The 24,168-nt window shown below is 41.2% G+C and overlaps 1 protein-coding gene across 1 annotated transcript in view; it reads right to left on the bottom strand.

Moving 5' to 3' along the window:
• Positions 1–24,168, bottom strand: part of CDH19 (cadherin 19) — a 163,032-nt gene that overhangs the window by 55,666 nt on the left and 83,198 nt on the right. The window contains exon 2 of the mRNA XM_024206277.2: positions 614–840. Within this exon, the coding sequence (XP_024062045.1) occupies positions 614–811 (198 nt within the window). The 5' untranslated portion in view covers positions 812–840. The remainder of the gene's footprint in view (positions 1–613; positions 841–24,168) is intronic.

Here is a 24,168-nt window from a genome sequence, read left to right as displayed (position 1 = left end):
ATCTAATGAACCATGCAGGTTCCTATAGCTTCTCAGTGGTAAAAGGATTTAGTATTAATCTGCTTCATTAAAAATTAATGAGGGGTAAATCACCTGCTACTTAGTGTAATAGAAAATCATGCTAAATACTGTTTGTAAACTGCATTGCACTCAGTATGGCTGCTTCCATAGAGTGCCAAAAATAGCATAAGCAAATTGCCAGGTGTTGATAAATGAGTCCTTAGCTTTCATTCAGAAGATAAAAGGGAAATTTAAAGTCTCATGTCAACATCTACTGTGTGTGATTTTACTTTTAATTGCATAATGAATTTGGTGTTGAGGAAGGTGAAGGACTTATATTGTAGCACTGGTAAAAGCCTGGCATATGTAGGGCTCCGACCCTCCAATGATCTTCCTGTTTGTAAGATTAGGACCATAATAAGGGCAAATGTGCAGACATCTGACAAACCTTTTTGCCAGTGCACTTTCCCTCCTGTTTCTGAGCACAGACTTCCGAATCTCTGGAGGTGATTGCTCTGTCCATGGCCAGATTTATGTGATGCAAACAGTTGTTAATCAACTTGTTAAGTCAAAGCGTTGCACTTTATGTTACTGTATCTCCCACAGAACGTACCTGGCCAACAGACAAAGGCTCTGTTAAAATCTGTTCTTCCAGCACAAAAAACTGGCTCCATACCCAGCCACGTTTCACTCTCTGAAGTGTTGCAAAAGGTTGGTTCATTTTGTGGGTGTTATGGTTCTGCATACTTGGAAGGCAAGGCCATAGCTGAACAAGTGTTGGCAGAAGAGATAGCCAAGTATAACAATTCATACTGAAACCTCCTTTCAATCAATATTCATCTGTGGAAGGGGAAAAAAAGAAAAGCTTTTACAAAGTAGCACTTCCCCAGCCCCTTACAAATATTGATTCTATGTTAATCTAACAGATCATTTTTACTATTAAAAATTCCTCCTATTCCTAAAAGAGAAGAACCAGAACAAAGGCAACTTCTAATTAAAAAAAGAGAAGTATTTTATTAGGGATTCAAAGGTATAAAAGTCAAGCATTCAATTTTCTGTTTATGAAATCCCTTCAGAGGGATCTTCTATGCAAAATAGAAAATCATCCTTCAATTAATTCATCCTGCAAATTAAGCTGGATAATTGTATTGTGTAGGCCGGCAATCATTTGATTGGTATAATTGTACATTTCTGCTTAGACAAGGCTCATTTTGAGCTGCAGTCACAGAACTGCCTGAAGGGTGAATAAGTAGCCTCGGTGATCCTAATGACTGACAGCTAAAATGGAGGAGTGCATACAATTGTTTTTAACCTCCTCATTCCCTCCCTCCTATCACAACAAAATCACCCTGCTGAAAATGCCGAAGGAGCTAGCGTGGTAAGAAGAAGCAGCTAAAATGTGCACATCTCTTCTTTCCTGATCAATAGAAATTAACTGTCTCATCCGATTCGATCTCCTCTGACATTTTGTGTTTTCAATTAAACAGACAAAAGGAAAATACAGCCTAGAAGCCCTTGCATTCTACCAGTCAGTTTAACTGATCACACAAATTATTCTTTAGGTAAGCCAAGTCTTTGCACAAGATGTATGCTATTATCATTTGTTGTGAGTGGTTCCTGCATTGACAGAATTAACAGAACAGTCAGTCTGAAATAAAGTGCAATGCTTGACTGAGAATGGCCATCCTTTATGAGGTGAAATAAAGGATTCTGTAATACTTGGCCACACACACTTGTTAAAGCCTTACTTTAACAAGTCTCTGGGGGTGATGGGGTTATCTAGGTATGAGAAAAATTTGTTTTATGAGTTGACTCCATGTCAGTCTGCTCTTAGAATATAAGGGAGGTTGCCAGCACTGAAGACAAATCTGGCTATACATCCAAATTTTAACCATGAACAACTGTCATGTATCCTTACCTACCCAGGCACAACATCTCTTCACCTACCCTTCACCATGATGATATTAATAACAATAGTAATGAATACCAACACAAACTAAAGACACTTGGCCTGGCACATACTTGCCCTGGAGGAATGGAATCTCACAAGGCTGCATTACTTGGAGAGAAACTCTAATGTCTCTCACTTATAATGCAAAGTGTCATATACTCATTTTTAGGTGGGTGTAAAGGAATTTAAGTTGAAGAAATTTACATGCTGAGGGACAAGAAAAAAAGAAAAAGTGCTAATAGGAAGGTATAAAGAGTTGTATGTTTCAGCTTTTAAATTTGTTCACATTCTTCTGTTTCTTCCATATTAACGCTGTAGTATCATAGGGGAGATTTTGAAAGGAAGGAATTGAAGTTAGGTGTTCCATTGCCATCAACTTTCAGTGGGAGTTGGATGCCTACCCACTCTGTACATTTGAAAATTTCCCCCTTATATTCCTTAACATTCACTAAGGATTTATTTCATGGCATGTGAAAAGGCCAGAGAAAGGTACACTTTAGCTCTGAAAATAAAGCTACAGAGGAATTAGGTAGTGCATAGGCCTTGGGCTGTTCTTCTTCACAGAGGGTGAATTTCACCCTCAGTGATGTGTGACTTACAATATCTCTCAATTTGGGCAAAGAAGCCATTGGAATCTGACACATACCATTCATTGTATTGTATTTCATAGCAAAGGGAAAACATGCTGAACAAAATCAAAACCAAGTGGCCTTTTCAGATAATTCATAAAGAAAATTATTTCAATCATGACTTAAATCAACTGACAGGTGTTCAGCTTGGGCTTAGGCTACTTCTGGCTTAGCCTGCTTTTGGCTACACATTAGCTTGTGTTTCAACCATCTATTCTGATGCTACCCACCTTACCCATCCAGTTTAATAGACTCCCTCAAGCATGTTATAAACTAGTATTTCAAGCAGAAGGAAACAGAAGCTTGTTAGTAAACTCATCTGACAAACACTGTATGTATACACATCAACTTAATAACTATACAGAATAAGACTATGTTGCTCTGCTATTGCTCACCCATTAAGAATGCACTCAACAGCTAGCCATCAATGACAAACAATTGAAAGAACATAATTAATACATTTCTCCTGTATTTCTTATTTGTGATTATGGCTATGATACTCATGGCATAGTATCATATCTACAGTATGGTGCAGTTACTTCCATTGAAAACCTCCAATTTAAGGGGGATAAAAATTGTTCTTGGCTTCAGGTGTTGCATACTGTTCACTAAATATGTAAAAAATATTAGTTCAGTTTAAAAAAAAAACTAAGGAAATGAAAAAAAAATATTGTGAGATTTTTGAGGGTGAGTGGTTGTAGTTTTTAAACTCACAAGTGATCCTCTTTTATGAGGAAAAAAAAGAAACAGAAGCCAATTTATTGTCAAGTGGGGGTTGTAGTTGGGAAGGGGTTGGATGGATAAGGAAAAGGGCTGGCACATGGAGCCACATGGAGCAAGAGAGAAACAGGGACCAGATTGTGCATCTCAATTTAATAGTCTGGTCTCTGCCCTACTCTTCAGACAATACGGCTATATGTTGCCCCGTACTTGGGTTTGATTGCACTGTTACATTGACAAGAATAATAGGAATATCAACTGCAATAATACTAGACAGGCCAAAAAATTTTAGGGGCCCATGATGATTAACTTGCTATGGATTAGGAAGAAATTTGCCTCACGATCATCATATTGCACAGTAGTCATATTCCTGGGGTTTGTGACACAGAGGCTCCTTAGCAAAGGGTCCCCCTTCTTTGGAAACAACTCTCATGTCAGATCTGACAAACTCACTACACCAAACTTTCACTACCCTAAACACGTCTTACGGGATATTTATTATATAGAGTAATGCAGAGGTTTCCTAACTATTCTTATTGCATACACCCTTCCAGAGCTAGCAGCTGCCTGCATACCCTTACCCTTCTCATGACTGATACTTTGTGTGTTCTTCTTAACACTAACTGTCTTTAGCCAACTGTCCATATTTCACTGTTACGTACAGATATAGTTATAGTGCAACATATACAACCAAAAAGAAAACCCTAAGTTCTGAGCTCAGTTACACTGAACAGTTGCTGGGCAACTGAACCCACGCTGTACAGTGATTGGAGGTGAGGGCTCTGTATGTCAGCGTCTCTGTGTAACTGTTCTCATTGGTATATCTTGAAGTAAATAATCTACTGTATTTTATATAACAAATGCCCAAAGTGTTATAAAGCTTATGAAAATTATGAACATTCAATAAAGAAAGAAATTAATACATAGAATTCACCATTACACAATTTATCCCACGTGCCCCCAGAGATGTCTTGCATACTCCCAAGGGTACACATACCATAGTCTGGGAACCCCAATGTAATGTATACACAGAAAGCTCATAACTTGTCAAGATTCCTAACAATTGTGAAATACATATATGGGTATTATTTAAGTATTTATATTGAAAGGACTTGGAGTAAAAAATAGTCACCAGGGCATAAAGTGTCCCAGTGATGACCCATTCAGGCAGAAGGGAGTTGTTACCCACTATGGTTAGCTGGTGATGCATTGCAAGGCTCATTTGTTTCGCCTTGCACAATACTAAAATTTTCAATGGAAAACCATCAGAGGCAACTGCAAATAATCAAAACCACTTAAAGTTAAAAAAAATGAATTTTTACAACAAGACAGGGGTTTGCTCTGTCTATAAATAGAAACAAAAGACTGTTTCAGTAAAACACAGAGAAGGGAAAGGACCTCTGGATCTATTTACTAAGGCCGTGTTTCCCAAACTTGGGACGCTGCTTGTTTAGGGAAAGCCCCTGGCGGGCCAGGCCAGTTTGTTTACCTGTCACGTCCGCAAGTCCGGCCGATCACGGCTCCCACTGGCCGCTGTTCACTGCTCCAGGCCAGTGGGAGCTGCTGGAAGCGGCACGGGCCGAGGGATATGCTGGCCGCCGCGTTTGGGAAACACGGCCTTAGTAAATAGATCCAGAGGTCCTTTCCCTTCTCTGTGTTTTACTGAAACAGGGGCTTTCCCTAAACAAGTGGCGTCACAAGTTTGGGAAACACTGTTTTATATGATAAGCTAGTGATAATTTTACTATATTAAAATGTAAGCTGTTATATGTTTCTTTGAAAAAAGATTACCTCTGCAAATGTGCTACTGTATACCACCAGCTACTTAGGATTCAACCAGTAAGGATGGAATTTATTTGAAATGTTATCTTCATTATTTCTGTAATTCCCAAGGGAGGACTCATATGTAGATCAAACTATATAATTAATGTGTATGGTTTGTTGTTTTTCTTTGTAACTTTTTTTTTGATGGAAAAAAACACATTTGTGCAATAATAGGTGTGAAATTATTAATTCTCTTCCTGTGTGCCAAGTGGTGGACACCCTACTAGATGGCCAAAAAGCCACAATCCCATAAAAGGTCATACTGGTTAAAAACTGACCATGGCCTGGTCCACACTAACCCCCCACTTCGGACTAAGGTACGCAAATTCAGCTACGTTAATAACGTAGCTGAATTCGAAGTACCTTAGTCCGAACTTACCGCGGGTCCAGACGCTGCAGGCAGGCTCCCCCGTCGATGCCGCATACTCCTCTCGCTGAGCTGGAGTACCGGCGTCGACGGCAAGCACTTCCAGGATCGATCCCAGAAGATCGATCGCTTACATCCGGACCAGGAAGTAAGTATAGACGTACCCCTAGTTTAGTGGAAAAAATGAAGACAGTGCATTCTCTCTCTCTCTTTTTCTCTCTCTCTCTCTCTCTCTCTCAACACAGATGGGAGAAAGGAGAAGTTGATGAAAATGAATGTAAATCACAAGTTAGGAATAATAGAAAATTGATAAGTGAAGCAAAGTGACACAAGTGGCAATCTATGGCCAGCGTAGATAGATAGATAGATATAGGTTCATTACTAAATGGAGTTGGTAGAGTTGTCAATAATAATTCAGAAAAGGCAAAAGTGTTAAATAGTTGTGTACTGTATTTTCAATGGATGATATAGTCTATTAAACAGAAGATACTCAAGTTAGACACTTTTAAATCAGCAGGTCCAGATGACTTGCATCTAAGAGTTTTAAAAGAGCTAGTTTAGGAACTTGCTGGACCATGAATGTTGATTTTCAGTATGTCTTGTAACACGGGGGAAGTTCCAGAAGACTGGAAGAAAGCTAATGTTATGACAGTTTTTAAAAAGGGTAAATGTGATGTCCCAGGTAATTAAAGGCATGTCAGCCTGACATTAATTCCTGCAAGATAATTGAGCAGCTGATATGGGACTTGATTCATCAAGAACTAAGAGGGTAACGCAACTAACACAAATCAACAAGGGTTTATGGAAAATAGATCTTTCAAACTAACTTGATACCTTTTTATGAGATTACAAGTTTGGTTGATAAAGGTAGTAAGGTTGATGTAATATTTTTAGACTTCTTTAAGGTGTTTGACTTGGTACCACATAATATTTTGATGAAAAACTAGAAAGAGATACAATGAACACAGCACACATTAAATGGATTAAAAATTGTCTAGCGGACAGGTCTAAATGTAATTGTAAATGCAGAATCATCACAGAGCAGGCGTGTTACTTGGAGTCTATGAATAATCCCATTCTTACTACTTCTGTTGTTGAATTCCACCGAGATGGTAAATAGAGACCAATTACTGCAGGCTTGGTGTGATAGAACCTCTTTATTATTATTCGCTGCTTTTTAATTATAGCTTTATATTTTTGGAACCTATTTGAAGGATAGTCTGATGTAACTTTTTTACTCTTTAGTTCTTTTAATAATACTGTGCATACTACACTAGAAAAAGGAATACACTAGATCTAGTGGAATGAGTATGACATTGGCAATAAGGAATTCCTTAATTCTAATCTTGGCTCCACTGAACTTTCTTTTTGGCCTTAGGTAAGTCACGTCAGTGATTAATATGCTTATTAGAGCTAACCCCCCCCCCCCCCAAAAAAGGGTGGGGGATGCATTAGAAATTTTGCAGAAGTTTACAACTTTTTTTACTGAAATTTAATTTTTGACTAAACTTCCCAAACAGCTCTAATATCTACCTTCCAAGAGTGTTCCATGGATTAATTAGTTAATATTTGTAAGGTGGTCTGAGCAAGTGAATTGTAATATTCACTGCCAAAAACTTTGTTAACACAGAGTTAAGGTTGACCAGCCATGCCTTGTACCTGCCAGAATATCAATATATTTAAACCTCTGAAAACCAGGAAATACAGAATTAAGTTACACTCCAGCCTGCCCCACAACCTTAATTCTGCCCTCTGGAGCTGGCAAGAGCTATTGGAGATACGTTTCAACCAGGGCTGCCCTATAATAAGCAGACCTACGGAATGAGTAGGTAAATGTGCCATTTTGTATGGCATATTGTTGTGTCTCATTGTATTCTCTCATTTATCTGCATGCACTTAGTCTGCCCTTTGCTGTGTTATGACCAGCTGAACTGGATGAGTAAAAGCTAGGTGTAGCCAGATGGAGTTTACTTAACCCTCCCTAAATGCAACTTTTGCTTCAATGAGGACACAGTTTCTTTTACTCTACTCAGGTGCTGTGTCCTTGCAGAGCTTGATATCATCTGGGATAATATAGGGTGATACAATGTCTGTCATGGGTGGATTCGGGCATCATTCAAAGGGTGCTATCAGGCTGACCTGTGAGTTGTCAGAGAGGAACATTGTTTTTGAAAGATGTAAGGTATCTTCCCCCTTTTTTTTTTCTGTAACAAAGCTGAAGAGGCCTATCTCATTTAGCTTATGAAATGTTTGCATAATATTTCTAAATTTACACCATTTCTCCTGTTTTCCACTTTGACATTCTCTTTTTAAAAAAAATAAACTATTGTATGGATAACTTTTATGCATCTCTTCCTCAAGAGAATGAATCCTGCCACCTCTATGGAGAGGTATACCAGTATGGATAAGCCTTTCGCCAACCTGAGAATGACTAATGTTGATGTTTGTATTCATGTAATTTGTTTCCTATGCACACTGCCATATCTGAATGATTGTCTGACGACTGTGTCACAATCTCTGTATACCTACAGTTATCATTAACTACTGTCATGTTTTATTTCTTACCAATACATCTCATTTCTGAGATCTTAGTTAGGTGCAACATGTGTTTTATTTCAAATGTCAAAATATACATTGGCCTGGCATACGTATAATATTTATGTAGGTCTATAACTAATGTATCTGGGTCCAAATCCACCCTTATTTAAACAGGCACAAATCTGAAGTAGCTCCTTTGATTCCAGCTGTCTGGATTTGCATCTGCTTATGTGATAACAAAACGTAGACCATTCCTGAGGCCTAGAATTCAGTCACTGCCCTACAGCTTAGGATAGTGCAAACAACTACAGTGTGCTGGAGCCCAGGACTGCCATCTCTTTCACTCCCCTGCAAGAACACGCATAGCAGCCATGGGGACAGGATCACAGTGCATGATTAGGGGGAGGAGTGGAAGAAAGAGGCTAGGCACAACATAACCCTGAAAAGGGATTACTAGTCCCTTCTAACCATGTCCCAAAATGTATGTTTGCAGGGCAGCCTATTGATAATTACTTCTTACCTACTCCTCCCTGAACAGATCATTAAAAATACACAAGGAATTGGTCACAATAGCAAAAGCTAAAGGACTTGTTTTAAATGTTAGATAGGATAGACGAATCAGCATCTTTGTTGTCAGGCTGCATTTCCTACTGAATCCTACACTTGGAAGTGTTGAGAATGAAAAGCAAATTTAGAAAACTACTAAAAGACAATATGGTGTGGTGTTGTCAGAGGGGACACTTCCTCCTCAAAATCTTGCTTGGCTATTGCTTTTTCAAAACATAAAGAAAGGCATAGGACACTTCTTGGGACAAGAATCAGGACTCAGGGAGACTAATATTGTCAGGAGCAAATCACTATCAAATACAATTGCCTTTTAGTGCAACCATTTACATTTTATTCCTCTTGTTGTCATTTCTATCACATAGCCAGGTGTGTTAACACTTCAATTTAACTCAATAAATGCTCAAGTCCCTAAGATCTTCCTCAGGCAAGGACTACGCATACGGAGTCTCCTTCCCTCCAAAATACTGTCCAGTACCTCTCCCTCATTCCCTGGTATCTCCTGCAGGAGGGAGATTCCATAGATCTTGGGAGAGGGTGGGGGGGCAGGGAGCGAAATTTTCAGAAGTACTTATGCCCTGTTTTCAACGTTGACTTAAACAGTTAGGTTCCTAAGTCCCATTGACTTTCAAAGAGTTAAGCCCCTAATTCATTTAAGTACTTTGGAAACATTTATTCTCAGGCTTCAGTCATTTGCGATGGTGTTGGTCTATATGGTAATATGCTGCATAAAGTAGCTGGCCCCTTGTGTCCCTCCCCTCCAACCCAAATTCCAAATGATAGTTTCCAACATGTTCCTACAGGTTCATTTTGGCCAACATATTTTTTGGTACAGAGCAACTGGTCTGTTGGTCTTCTGGTTCCTGGGGCTATATGTTCCTGAGACTGGATTAAGTCCTAGGCTCAGAGTTGTTAGGCCCAGAAGCAGTATCAGCTTCACACCTAAAGTATGGGAGCATTAGCCTATCTCTGATGCTTGTCTTCCACCGAGCCAAGGCCACTGCCTCTATTGCCATTGCTGTGGCTCTGGGGAGGGCAAGTGAGGATACAGATCCTGGGTGTTCTCTACAGATTGGCCTGTCACTCACAGTGTGAGCCACAGTCTTCCCTCCTCCCCAGCTTGCCTCAATGGCAGATGCCATGATTGTAGCTTTTCTGTCAACATGCAGGAGAACAGGGTCCAGTAGCCCACCACTGCCATTCTTTTCAGCCTCCACCTGAACAGAGAGCTCTATGAAGACTGCATTCCCCATCCAAACAGACAGACATGTCATCCATACCACACCCGCCACATGAGTAGAGGGCTCTGTATGTGGGAAAGGGACATTGAGAGGACCATCCTCAAATCCAAGGGCTCTGTAAGGGTGCTGTCCTTCCCCCACAGACAGTGGGTTCTATGGCAATAATGGTTCTTCTACTCTAGCAGTAGTTCCTATGCATCCTGGTTGCATATAGAGTAGATATAGAGAGAGTTGCAGGGGGGTGAGGCTGAAAGCAGGCTTATATTCGGGTCAGGCCAAATAGGTCCCAACATTTCCGTAATCCTTCCCTGTTAGTTCCTAGAACTATTGGTCTTTCAACTGAAACCAACAGAGACTATTTAAAAAAAATGAATAGAGATCAGAAGAAATTAATAGAGGACAGTTGAATGAGTGTGATGGAGTCTACTGAAATTCCCAGTAGGGCTCTGCATGGAACAACTATGGAGGAGCTTACACAGGTTCTAGGGAAGTGCTGTGGAGCCTGCCCCGCCTTCTGCATTTCCTAGCCCAAGCAATGCCAGTGTCATACTGTCTGCTTGCAGCAGCAGAGGAGAGCCTGGGCCCTCAGACTGAAATAAGCAATTTAAATAATCTAATTTGAATGAGGTTGCTTGGGGTTTTATATATATATAATTGTTTAATATATACTGTCTGATTTTAATAAAAAAAGAAATAATACTATTTTTGGCTCATTATCAGGAGTATTTTTATACTGTAATTAAAGAACTGTTGCTCCAATGATTTCAAATACTTGTTTTAAGGAGTTTAAACCTGAAAACTAAAAGCCATCACCATGATCGGAGCAATACATCATTGCAGTTACACAAAGGAGATTATGCACAGAGTTTATGATATACCTGTAGAAGAGCTCAATCCCAAATCCCCTTGGATTATTTAGCATTTGCCAGCAGATATTAAAATATGGGTAAGAAGTTTAATGCATATGATTAAACTTCTGATTAAAAATAGTGTTTATCTCTAACACTGACTAATAAATAATTATCTCCTGCTCTCCTTCACAGATTACACTAGTATAAAACCAAATCCTATTTAAATCAAATTGCAGCTGGATGCTACCAAGCTGAAGAAAAATTGAAATCTTTACCTGCAAATTGAATATTATGACAAACTACATTCACTTTTACAGTCATTCAGTAAATACAGCAATTTTATTTAGAGATCTCAAATCAAGAAATCAATTTAGCAAACAGATGCTTGGACTCTAAAGATTCAATTATGTCAATGCTTGAAGTACAATCTACAAACTAAAGTAAGAAAATGTTATATTTGAATTGTAGCTTCTTCTAAGTATTCTGTTAACTAGATATTTTTGAAGATAGTTTGTGCATTGTGTATTTAAAAAAAAAACCTGACACCATGTCCTTAACATAAATGTTTTGATGATTAAAAAAAAAAAAACCCACAGTGGCAACATCAAAAATCACTCCCTTCAGTACCCAATTTCTATTGTTGAGAAATGGCAAATCTAATTACAAAATATTTGACTCACCGGACAAATTCTGCAGGAATACTGTCAACTCTTCAGGATATGACTTAGTATTGTAACACCACTTGTCAGCAGAACTATGAGAAGGGCCACATTCTGTGACTTAACACACTTGAATCTGTTTGTCAGATGATTTTCAGGAAAGCACTTCCTGAGACATTCCACTATGTTTTTTTAGGGTTTGGTTCCTTTTTGTCTTCATTCAAATTTGTCTTCTCATGTAAAAACTAACAACATAAATGCCTGAATCTTGCTCACATTTAAATCAATCAGATAGGCTCAAAGATGTCTAAAGCTTTAGTATCCTCAGCTAGGTCTGTCTTTTCTGCCTTATCTGATGAATCATGATGGGATGATTTTTCTCTCACTTACACTGGTGTAAATCAGGAATAACTCTGATGGAGTTACCAATGGGAAACCAGTATGAGATCAGATCTAGGCACTTATATGTGAGTAATATTACATTCCATAGTCATGTAACAAAAGCCCTCATGTAAACATAAAAAGCAACCATAACAGAGGGTGAGATTTTGGAAAACGCCGGTAGGATAGGAGCAACAAGAGGGAAATCAGTGGCAGAATCTGTTGAACACCTTAAGATGCCTATTATAAAAATGCAAGGAGTATGGGGAATAGACAGGAAGAACTGAAAGTATTAGTACATAAAATAAACTATGACTTAATTGGCATCACAGAAACTTGGGATAACTCTCCTGACTGGAACATTAGTGTAGAGGGGTATAGCTTGTTCAGGAAGAGAGGTGGTGGTGCATTTTACATCAAGAATATACAAACTTGTTCTCAGGTCCAGAGGAGATGAGAGGCAGAACTGTTTAGTCTCTGTGTAAAGATAAAAGGGGTAAAAAAATAGGGTTTATGTTATGGAATCAGGAAGACGAGGTGGATGAGTCACTTCTAGAACAAATAAAAAATATCAAAAAATCAAGACCTGGTAATCATGGAGGACTTTAACTAGCCAGACATATGTTGGAAAAGTAATAGGGCAAAACACAAAATTTCCAATAAGTTCTTGGAATATACTGGGGACACCTTTTTGTTTCAGAAAGTGGAGGAAGTAACTAGGGGAACAACCATTTTAGACTTGATTCTGACTGTAGCGGGGTGAACACAACAGCACTCCAGCCCTGAAAGGGTTGGAAAAGCCCTGCAGAGGGCTGGGGCTGGGCAAGGGAGTAAAACCCCAGCTGATTGGGGGAAGTGGCTGCAGCTGGGGCCACACCCCAAACTAAGCAAATGGGCCTTATAAGAAGGCCAGTGAAGCCAGAGGGAGCAGTCTCACTCTGACTTGAGAGGGAGATAGGCCTGGCTGCTGGGGAACTCACCCAGGGAACCTAGAGGGAAGCAGGGCTGGGGAAAGGCCTTAGGAGCTGGGACACCCTAGGCCAGCAACTCCTCAGGCTGCAGGGCCTAGTTCTAGGCCTCCTAGGTATTGGGCTTGCAGAGGGGCAGCCAGAGGGTGAGTAAAGGCAGCCAGTCCAAACCCCTTGTTGCCTGTGATGATCAGCTGATAGACTGCAGTCCACCCCAGGGCGCGGGGGCTAAACAGAGACTGGCAGTAGCCACAACTGAGGCGCTGCAGGGGTGAGTCCTGCACTGCTACTCTGACCAACAGGGAAGAATTGGTAGTGAATCGGAAGGCAATTTACATGGAAATGATCATGACATGATAGACTTCATGACTATAAGGAAAGGAAGAAGTAAGAACAGGAGAATAATGGCAATGGAGTTCAAAAAAGCAGATTAACAAACTCAGACATCTGGTAGGTAAAGACTCGTGGGAAGAAAATCTAAGGGGAAAAAGGAGTTCAAAGGAGATGGTAACTTCAAAGGAGACAATATTAAAGATGCAACTGCAAACTATACTGAAAAGGAAAGATAGTAAGAGGCCAATAGGGCTCCATGAGGAGATTTTTAAAGATCCGAAAGGGTCAAAAAGGGATCCTATGAAAAATGGAAATATGGACAAATTGCTAAGGAGGTGCACAAAAGAATAACACAAGCATATAGGGACAGTCAGAAAGGTTAAGGCACAAAATAAGTTACACTTAGAAAGGGACATAAAAAGCAGTAAGAAGTAGTTTTTTACATAGTTTAGGAGCAAGAGGAAAGAAAGTGTAGGTCCTCTATTTAATGGGGAAAGAGAGCTGATAACTGATGACATCAAGAAGGCTGTGGTGTTTCATATATGTTTTGTTTCAATCTTCACTAAAAAAGATAATGGTGACCAGATACTCAGCACAATTAATATTAACAAAAGGGGGAAGGAAGGAACACAAGCAAAAATAGGGAAAGAACTGGTTAATTGTTTAGATAAATTGGCAGGGCCTTATGAAATTCAAGCTGGGGTACTTAAGGAACTGGCTGAAGCAATCTCAGAAGCATTAGTAATCTTCATGAATTCATGGATAGGTGAGGTCCTGGAAGAACAGAGAAGAGCAATCATAGTTCCTATCTTTAAAAAGGGGAACAAAGAGGACTTGGGGAATTATAGACCAGTCAGGCTTACTTTAATACATGGAAAAATACTGCAGCAAGTTATTAAACAATCAGTTTGTAAACACTTAGAGGATAATGTGGTTAAATAATATCCAGACTCGATTTGTCAAGAGCAAATCATGCCAAACCAACCTAATTTCCTTTTTTGACAGGGTTACTGGCCTAGTGGCTAGGGGGAAAGCAGTATATGTGATCCATCTTGATTTTAGTAAGGCTTTTGACACAGTCCCACATAACATTCTCATAAGCAAATTAGGGAAATTAGATGAAATTACTCTAAGGTGGGTGCATATCTAGTTGAAAGAGTATACCCAAAGAGCAGTTATCAATTTTTCACTGTCAAACTGGGAAGGAATATCTAATGAAGTCCTTCAATCTTTGCCAATGACTTGGATAATGAAGTGGAGAGTGTGTGTACAAAATCTGCAGATGGCATTAAGATGGGAGGTGTTGCAAGCACTTTGGAAGACCAGATTAGAATTCAGAAGGATCTTGACAAATTGGAGAATTTTGTCTGAAATCAACAAGATGAAATTCAATAAAGAGAAGTGGAAAATATTTCTCAAAGGATGGAAAATTCAAATGCACAACTGCAAACTGCGGAATAACTGGCTAGGCCAGTGGTGGGCAGCCAGTGGTGGGCAACCTGCGGGCCGCAGGTCGCACTTGGCCAGTTTGTTTACATTTGCACGGCCACCCGCAGCTCCCAGTGGCTGCAGTTCACCGTTCCTGGCCAATGGGAACTGTGGGAAGTGGCGCGGGCTCCTTAGTCATCTCTTTTCCACTGCTCTGGACAGTTGCTTGTATGGTAGCATTTTATATTTCCCATTTGCACTTACTCTGCATCTGTATTAAATGGGAAAATCAGTTCCAAAAAGTCAATACAGCCAGAGGCCTCATGGCACAAATGCCTCAGAAATTAAAATCTATTGTTATTACTATTGTTGTTATTAGTAAAATAATCAATTTCCTTCTGGGTTATTGTGTTTTTCTGGAGGCAGGTTTAATCCTTCTAAATCCCTACTCTCTAAATTTCATGGTATCTTGGATGCTGGCAGAGTATTGTGTATCTAAAAGAAACAAGACTATATCAACCCCATGCTCATCGCTATGATATGCTCTCTACCCTTCTTCTTTGACCTCACATCCAGTAAATTCCCTGCCCACTTTCTCTGTCTGTCCAATTTATCTTCCTTGACTCACTGCAATGCTGAATTGCTTTTTTACTTGCTCTCCCCAGCCTACACAGAATTCTCCCTCCCCTCTCATAAAGATATTAAATCAATTTATTTCTTCCAATCTTAATTTAAAACCTGCCTGTTTGTTTGAGCCTAAGATTGATCATCTACCTGCTCACTAAAGCACCTGTCAGTTCTATCTCCACTACTGTAACTTATCTGCCAGAATACTTTATTGCATCTTGATCCAAGTTTCCTAACTCTCTTCAATCTTTGTATGTCATTATTCCCTCTTTACCTACATGAGTCTCTGTAGCTAACTCTGTTAAATTTTATCTCTCAATCATAGCTCTCTGTACAGTGTTTTTGATATTTTACTTCATAGAACACTATTGTAAAAAAAATAAACTGTGCTGTATTATATTGTTGAACCAAAGTCTCTGTGACTCATTCAGAAGGTAATTTGGTCTACCTCAAGAGCTACTACAACTTTGTAGTCTCATTTTTCATATCTCAAACTGAATAGTGTTTGATATCTTCAGTGCTTTCTATGTTACTGTAGTGTTAAAATGCATAATCAAACTGTAGATTTTTAAACTTTATTACATACTTTTCTCTTTCCCCAAGAGATACAACTCAAGCTAAGAAGCCAGCAGCGGGAAAAGATAGAAACAGAATGAGTCCACATTAAAAAATAAATCCTGGCCAGTCTGAGAGAGCGTGAGAGGATTAATGGAGCTGGAATCTGAATTAGAGGCAAATGACAAAGAAAAGTGAATGACTGGTAGAGGCTGTCGTTCAGAATGAAAAACAAAATAAAGTTTGTTTAATTCTCCTGCAGTGGTTGGGAAAGTAGCCAGGCACTGAGTTAGAACCTACGGAGTTAGAGGGAAACAATAGCGGGTCTCCAGCAGTTTATTCCACATAGAGCAGTGTCCTGTGCCCACAGTCATGTACTAGGTTACCAGAAATCGGGATGGAATGTTGTCAAAAGCTGCAGTTTTCTTCCCCATTTATAAGACTCATTTGAGATTTTAGACAAAATCTGCAAGGAGTTTCCATTTAGTTTTTGGCTCTGGTAGCGTAATTCAAAAATATTATTGTTAAAGTAATCTTCTGTTGCTGGGCTGAACTTTGCAGAAACTATGCAAGCTTCACTAGAAGAGTCCCGTATTTTGTAGATGGCAGAAGTGTATTCTAAATTTTAAGGCCTGTCACAATTGTCTCAAATTAATAAGCAAAACACTATATAATAGGGATGGCCTGTGTGGTCAGTGTATAACGTTGAAGGGTCTGAGATGAGATCTACTTTCCAGATCCAGGTGAGTAAGAGATTGGAGCAGGAAATAAGAGTGTTATAGATGCTGTGTGATCAGACCTTGTTAAAAAGGGAGACTATTCTGTAGTTCTGAAATAAATCATGTAGCTAAACAACAAGCAGAGTTGATGGGATGGAAAGGGAATCACAGCCTTCCTTCAAAGACCAGGAATATCATTGGGACAGGAAAGATTTGGACACTGGGTTATCAAGTTGGGGAAATAACATGAGGCTCTGGAAGATGGCAGGATTGTCCTGGGATGTAGGAAGTTTCGGCAGTTAATAAACAATTAGACAATTTATAGCTGTTCTTAAGACTATGTCCTGGAATGTGGGAGGGTTATTTCTTTAAATAGCTGCTCAAAATGTGCAATGGAGATGTGCGGATACATAAAGAATCAAAGTAACAAGGAAAAATTTAAAAGAATTATGTGAATCTTGTAAATATATTATTGCTAAAGCAGAGTTTGTGCATCTGCATTTTTCACATTATCTAGGTTACTGAATAGAAGCTATTGCAGGGGTTGGCAAACTTTTTGGCCTAAGGGCCACATCTGGGAATGGAAATTGTATGACGGGCCATGAATGCCCACAGAATTGGGGTTGGGGTGCGGGAGGGGGTGAGGGCTCTGGGGTGGGGCCAGAAATGAGGAGTTCAGGGTGTGGGAGGGGGCTCCGGGCTGGGACAGGGGGATGAGGTGAGGGCTCTGGCTGGGTGTGTGGGCTCTGGGGTGGGGTTGGGGATGAGGGATTTGGGGTGCAGGAGGGTGCTCCAGGCTGGGACCGAGGGGTTCAGAGGGCAGGAGTCGGATCAGGACTGGGGCAGGGGGTTGCGGTGCAGGGAGAGGCTCAGGGGTGCAGGCTCCGGGCAGCGCTTACCTCAAGCAGCTCCTGGAAGCAGTGGCATGTCCTTTCTCCAGCTCCTATGCGGAGGCGTGGCCAGGTGGCTCTCCACCCGGCCCCATCCACAGGCACCGCCCCTGCAACTCCCATTGGCTGCGGTTCCAATGGGAGCTGCAGGGGCAGCGCTTGGGGCGGGGGAAGCATGCAGAGCGAAGCCCCCTGGCTGTCCCTATGCATAGGAGCTGGAGAGGGGTGATGCTGCTGCTTCTGGGAGCTGCATGGAATGGCCTCCAACCCTGCTCCCTGGCTGGAGCGCCGGAAAGGGCAAGCCCCAGACCCCACTCCCCAGTGGGGGCTCGAGGACCAGATTAAAATGGCTCGTGGGCCAAATCCAGCCCACAGGGCCGTACTTTGCCCACCCCTGAGCTATTGTATCATGTGATTGAGAGAACCTAAATCAATACATGGTTTTGGTAACTTTGTCAGAAAATAATGAAGGAGACTCAGAGTAGCTATGACCTGGCTTGCTTTCTCCCATACGGATCTGTAAAGTCCATTTAATTACTATCATTATTAATAACATATTTATATACACCAGAGAGTTCAATCAACAGTGAACAATAATAATATTTAGAAAAGGACTCTGCCTCCCCAACATCATGCATGTGGAGGACTTTGCTCCAGAAAATATTTCAAACTCTTAAAATGTATCCTATCAGAGAGACAGTGTTTATGAGCAAGCCTACAGAAACACACTGGTCTTTTAGGGGAGGTAGGTAAATCCTGCATGAGGAAACTGATTTAATTTTCAAAGGAGTTGTTATAAGCAATAGTTGGAAGAAAATGTTTTCACAAGTATGAAAAATATTTTGTGTCCACTAAATGGTTTGATATTACTGGTGATTATGAAAAATGCTATTTGCATGCTGATATTGATTTTTTTTATATAAAAATGGGATCTGTTACATAAGGAGTCCTTAAATTCCCTCTCTCTTGTACATTCACTTCTTCCACACTCTACACAAAGTTCAAAGTGGACTTTGTGTAAGGAGCTATGGAGAACTAGATGAATAGAAATTATTTCCCAGTGTTGGGCAGGATTGTAGGAGGTAGTTCTTCAGCCCTGCTATGTCTACAACTGCACCCTGAGCTGACTAGAATGGTGGTCATGAACTTTGGCAGCCCTCTATATTTTTCTGACAACTGGATTTATGTAATTGTGGACTCAGTGGTCATACCTCTCCAAGCTCCACCACTACTCCTGCCACACTGACCTATGCAAACCTGCACTGAAGGAGACCCTGCTCCTGTCAGGATCCTGGGTAAAGGTAGGCACGACTAGTGGCAGGAGCTCGGTAGGTAGGAACAACCATTGGGATTTGAAGTCAGTATCAGGGAAAATAGTCAGGCCCATGATCAAGCCCAGGTTCAGACAGTAGGTCAGGACTGGAGACAAGTCGAGGATCAGGCCAAGGGTCTGTACCAGGTATCAGGTCAATTGGGTGTTGTTTGGAAAGCCAATTAGGCACCATGAGGATGCTGCCTATTGAACCCCTTGAGGCAGGATTGTCTGCGGTCAATAACTGCAGTGGGGTATGGGTAGGTAAGTGTGATCTGGTTATAGCTGCCACTGGGTATCAGTGTTTGCCTGGCAACTCTACAGGCCTGGGTCTGAGACCTTCTGGGCCTTACAGCTCCGAAGTCCATTGAAGCAAATGGGCATTTTCGATCAACTTCAAAGGCCTTGGGTCAAGCTCAAAGTATAACATCTCCCTGTGCTCCTGTCTTGTAGCTATTTCTGTCCCCTTTCAGCTACCCTGCTGCATTGGGACATTCTCTGGCCTCTACACTGATGACTGAATGTCATCCAAAAATCTTTCACACACAAAGGTGTATGTAAATATATATGTATAAAACACACAAACACGGTTTTAATTTTCATTGCCTTTTAGAATTGCTTACAATTGCCTACAAAAAGTAAACCCTTACAACAACAACAACAACAACAACAACTGAAATCAATTTCTCCATATAATCTTTCTTCTTTAAAGTTGGTTTTCCACACACAATTCTCCTTCTTTCAGAAATCATGGATACTGACCATTGAATACAATTCATCCTGAGCCGGAAAAAATTGGGTAGGCCATAATGTTGCCATAGTAACTGATTGGACAAAGAGTTAATTCAGTGACCTGGCTGAGCCAGAACTCAGATTCAGTAGACAGTAAAGGTTTTTGATTATGTATGTATTATCTATAAAGTACACTGCTAATGAAATGTGTATATATATTTAATAAATAGGTGCCAGTTCCTTAATAGTAAGAGATGTGCTTTGATTGCCCCATACTGGCACAAAAGCACTTTGTGTTTGATATTCAGGCAGTCTTGAAGTCAAGGTGGATGAAAAGGAATAGGAGAACACAATTCAGTAACACTAATTCTTTTCATGTTAAGGTACAAAACGTGATATGTATCATTAATTTATTAGACATTTATTTTGATAAGCATAGAAAAAAAGATCTCAAAGTGCAACAGCTAAGCTCTGTAAAAATAGCGTGGACCATGCAGTAGCAGGGGGCAAAGTGCTTCTGGTTTTGCAAGCTAATGAAAATTGGTGGGCCAGTCCTCTGTTCTGCTTGCTCCAGTTCACAAATATAATTTGTGAAGAGCACTGTTTGCCCAAATAATGAGCAAGCTGTGCAACCGGGCAGGGGAAAAGGCTTTTGGAAAATAGTTGATCCATTACATCAGTATGTCATGAGATGTGGCATTTATTTTGATGTATTGAATTCTGTTATGTTGGAATATGTGTGATGAGATGCAGTCATCTGTTATATTCTGTGATGTCAAGATGGAATGTGTCAAAATTAAGCAATAAAAAATGACACATTACCATTAGTTCAGAGAAGTGGCCTGCTTCTCTATGTATTTGTCTCTGTGATGAGCAGAGAAACTGCCCGCCAGCATGGCAGGAGTTAGAGAGTCCCTGCTAGCCCACCCTGTTATACATACAGCCAATGCCAGGTCTGGAGGGGGAGAAAAGGAGAGAACTTGGCTTAGTTCACAGCTGACTGGTAAAGAGGTAGGAGCTAGCTGCCTGAGCACATACTGTCCCCCTAGCCAAAGGTGACTGAGGAGGATACCTAGGAGCCTCTGTAACTGAAGCCCAGAGACATTGTGGTGTTTGGCCTCACTAAACTTGCAGCTGCCCTGCCCAAAGGAGCCTATCCCACATCTGGAACACAGGCCTGGGGTCCTCAGACAGTTGCCACATCCTAGCCTCCACCCAATGGCTGCTGAAACCATGTTGGCTGGTAAGCTACTAAGGCTATGGTCCCAGCTAAGACACCACCCACGGGAGCTCTGATTGGAGGATCGCCCTGCTCCATCGATCAGTCCAACTATGCTACTTATACCAGAAGGAGGAACAGGAAATTTGAGCAACAAAGTAGTGTCCTGTTGTGGCTGCATTGGACTTTGCTTGTACCTGTCTCTTGCACTCAACCTGCTCTGCTCCTGCCTTACTCCCGCCTGTGCTCCTGTTTCCATTGTGCTCCTGCTCCATAGTTGACCCTTGCCTCTCCTCCTGTCTTTATGACTCACATCTAATCCTCAGTGACCAGTCTTGGCTCCGACTCTGAGTTCTGACCTTGACTCTGTCTTGGCCCTTGGTTCTGACATTTGGCATCTGACCTCGGCTCTGACCCTCATTATCGATTCCTGGTTCTGACTCTGGATTGACCCCTGGCTCTGGTAACTGGCAGTTGACTCTGGCACTGACCCTTGGCTTCATTCCCCAACCTGGATGCCGGCTCTGCCTGCTACATAGGACTCCTGCTTTGATTATTAGACCAGACAACCTCCCTCCCAATCCATAACACCATGGCAGGGTGCCACCCAAGATCCATGAGAGGGTGCTACAGGAGGCAAGCCACCCCAGAAAATTGGACTATAGGGGCCATGCCCCAGACTGAAGAGACATTGGAAAGAAGTAGCCCAGGGCAGTGGATTTAGACTCCTTGCTGAGAGGGCTCCCTGTTCAAGGGTTCACTCATACAGGGCCCTGGGCAGGGACCCGGAGGAGAGGGTGGGCCCAGGTCCTCTACCCCACTACCTAAAAAAATTAGGCAACTCAAGGAGGAAAACAAGGGGCCAGAGGTCAGGCATGCCAATTGCTAGGCAGTCTGGCCTTCCAAGTAGCCTGTTACAGTCTCTAACACTAGATCTTTGACTATTAATTGTATGGAAGTCACACACTAGCTATGATCATTTATCACTTACGAGTGTGTTCTTCGATCAGTGCATAATTTCATATGTGAGAACTGGGCTTACTTCCCTGCTGTCATTTACAACTGTGATATGCTTAAAATGCTACCATTCTGATAGGTTTCACATGCTAGCCAATTTCCCATAGCGTAAATCAGTGGTTTTCAATCTTTTTTTCATTTGCCAACCCCTAAAAATTTTCAGAGAGGTGTGAACCCCTTTGGAAATCTTAGACATAGTCTGTGGACCGCCAGGGGTCTGCGGCCCACAGGTTGAAAACCACGAGTGTAAATGATTACACTAGGTGCAAAAGCAGTGGAGAATATAGGCCACTGAGTTTTAATTGCCCTAACTCATTCTAACTATCCATAACCCTTGTACATAAGATTAATAAATGTATGATTGGAACCAACCCTACACTGGCAGGGAGATGGACTAGACGATCTATTAAGTCTTTTCCTATCTCTAGCTTTCATCATTTTATATAACCCATACTATAAAATCTAATAGCCTAGATATATCATTTCATGGGACCACTAGATTCTCCCATGGTGCTGTGTCACTTTCTCCTGGGGTTCCTGAGGCCTCCACTTACATTAATATGGCATGCTTGATATGGGTAGCACAGGTGGGAACCTGAGACTTATGCTTTAGTTATTTTAAATATTCTAACCTTACTGTCACCTTGTGTTTACAGTTCAGGGGTGAGCTGTACTTGTGACCTCTCTCTCCATCCCCCTGCCCCCACCCATGGGAACTTCTTACAGTTGACAGACCAACACCTATACTATACTCTTAAAGTGGAATCCCATGATTCACCTCAGTTTAAGGCTGAATCACAAGGAGACAGCACCCTCTGTTTTCCAAACATATTCCCTCCAGCAGGCACGACTGGGTTTAGCCCCTGCTGCAGAATCCTCTTTGGGAGCTGTGACCAACCAGTAAATGTAATAATAGAAAACAGCTTGTTCAAAACAAAGTATAATTCATTTACCCCTGTGAATCTGATAAGCAGAGAGAAAAGGATTAAAAATACCAAAAGCCAAAACACAAATTGTCTTACCTAAACTTAATGTTTCCTTGCAAGTTTAAGAAGGTTCCACTTAGCTTAGGTACCCCCCACACTGCATCTCTAACAGTCTGACCCCCCACCCACTCCCAGTTAGTGTGTCTTCTTCAGGACATCGGATGTCTTTTATCCATTTCAAGGTCCTTTGTATGAAAGTTCCCATGCAGAAATCTCCTGAGGTTTTGAGCTCTTGATTAGACCCGGTTTATGCATTTCTCTAGAGGGACTGGAGGTTGTCTTCCAACAGTAGATTCCCAGTATTGTCCCTTTGAGCACCAGCAATAGGGCTCTGACTACAGCCATTATTTCGGGTTCCTGCAGGATTTAACTCTTAACTACATTTTAGACGGCAATGCAATAACCTCCAAACACACAGAGATAGAATATACATAAAAATGAAATCAGATACCTCCCACATTCTTCACACAGTTTCTTCCCCTTACTGCTGTAGGCTGTCTATTGCATCCTCCTGCTACATGGTATCATAATGTTAGATTGTAAAATGACTAGAGCAGGGGTTGTTTCTTTCACTACATTTTTACTGTCCCTAGCACAATACAGCCCTGATCTTTGATTGGAGCTTAGTCACTGCTATAATGCTAATATGATAAAAAATAGTGATAACACTCAGCTTTCCTCTGAATAAATTTGTTACTCTCAGAAGCATGCCCATCTTTGATTTTTATCATCAGAATATTTAAAACAGCCTCAAAGTGTCAGTAGACTCAAGAATTAAGACATAATCCAGCTGTTTGATGCAAAGCAGGTGGCAAGCCAGTTTAAGTAACTACCTGGGAATTCTCTTTTCATAAGAAGAGTTTGTGGGTGGCATAAAGACACCAAACCAGCTCTTTGCTGCCATGATTTAGGAAGCATGGATAGAGAAAAAGGAGGATTACACTATGGCAATCCTCAACTGGTGGAATGGACTGTTGGGGTCATGTGAAATGGAAATCAATTAGAGAAGACCTTACAATGCTTTAATGTACACCAGTGTCCCCAGCCACCCTGAGAACCAAGGGGCAACAAAGGTGGTGTACAGCCACCTTACCCCTAGCACAGCTTATATGGACCAGTTGTTGGCTTCCAGTTTTGGGTGCTACTGATTTTGGGTGCCTAACTTTAGATATGTACAGCTGATTTTGTGAGCACCCACAAATCCAACTCAAGTCAGCATCTCCTAGTGAAGGTCCGAAGGATTAGATTCTGTTCTATACCCCTTCCTCATTCCCTCCAAACCACTGCATGCCTTCTATGCTGGAAACTGCAGGAGATGGTGTGCTCCTTATACTGACTCTATGCCCACTCAAGGCTACACCGTTGTGTAGGAATTCCTATCTGGGGGGATATCTTAGAGATGTGCTATAGGTCCTTCTATATTTCTGATCCTGTTTCACCATCAGAGTTGATCTCAAAGGAAGAATCTGGCCCAGGGTGTCTACAGTTGGATGCTCAAAATTAGAGGGCACTTTTGAAAATTTTGACAGGGATTTTCCCAACCATGCAGCATTGGCCTGACCACTCCTACTGACATCATGGTAATTCCCACTGACATGAATGGTTGCAAAGTTTTTGAAAATCCCACCCAAAGTGTTAGGAGATGTGCAAGAGCTCT

Source organism: Terrapene carolina, unplaced genomic scaffold (assembly GCF_002925995.2).
Source record: "Terrapene carolina triunguis isolate 2854851 unplaced genomic scaffold, T_m_triunguis-2.0 Scaffold58, whole genome shotgun sequence".
Classification (NCBI taxonomy): Eukaryota; Metazoa; Chordata; order Testudines; family Emydidae; genus Terrapene; species Terrapene triunguis.
Note: the sequence above shows the minus strand (reverse complement) of the source record. Positions and strands in the feature narration are given on the sequence as shown.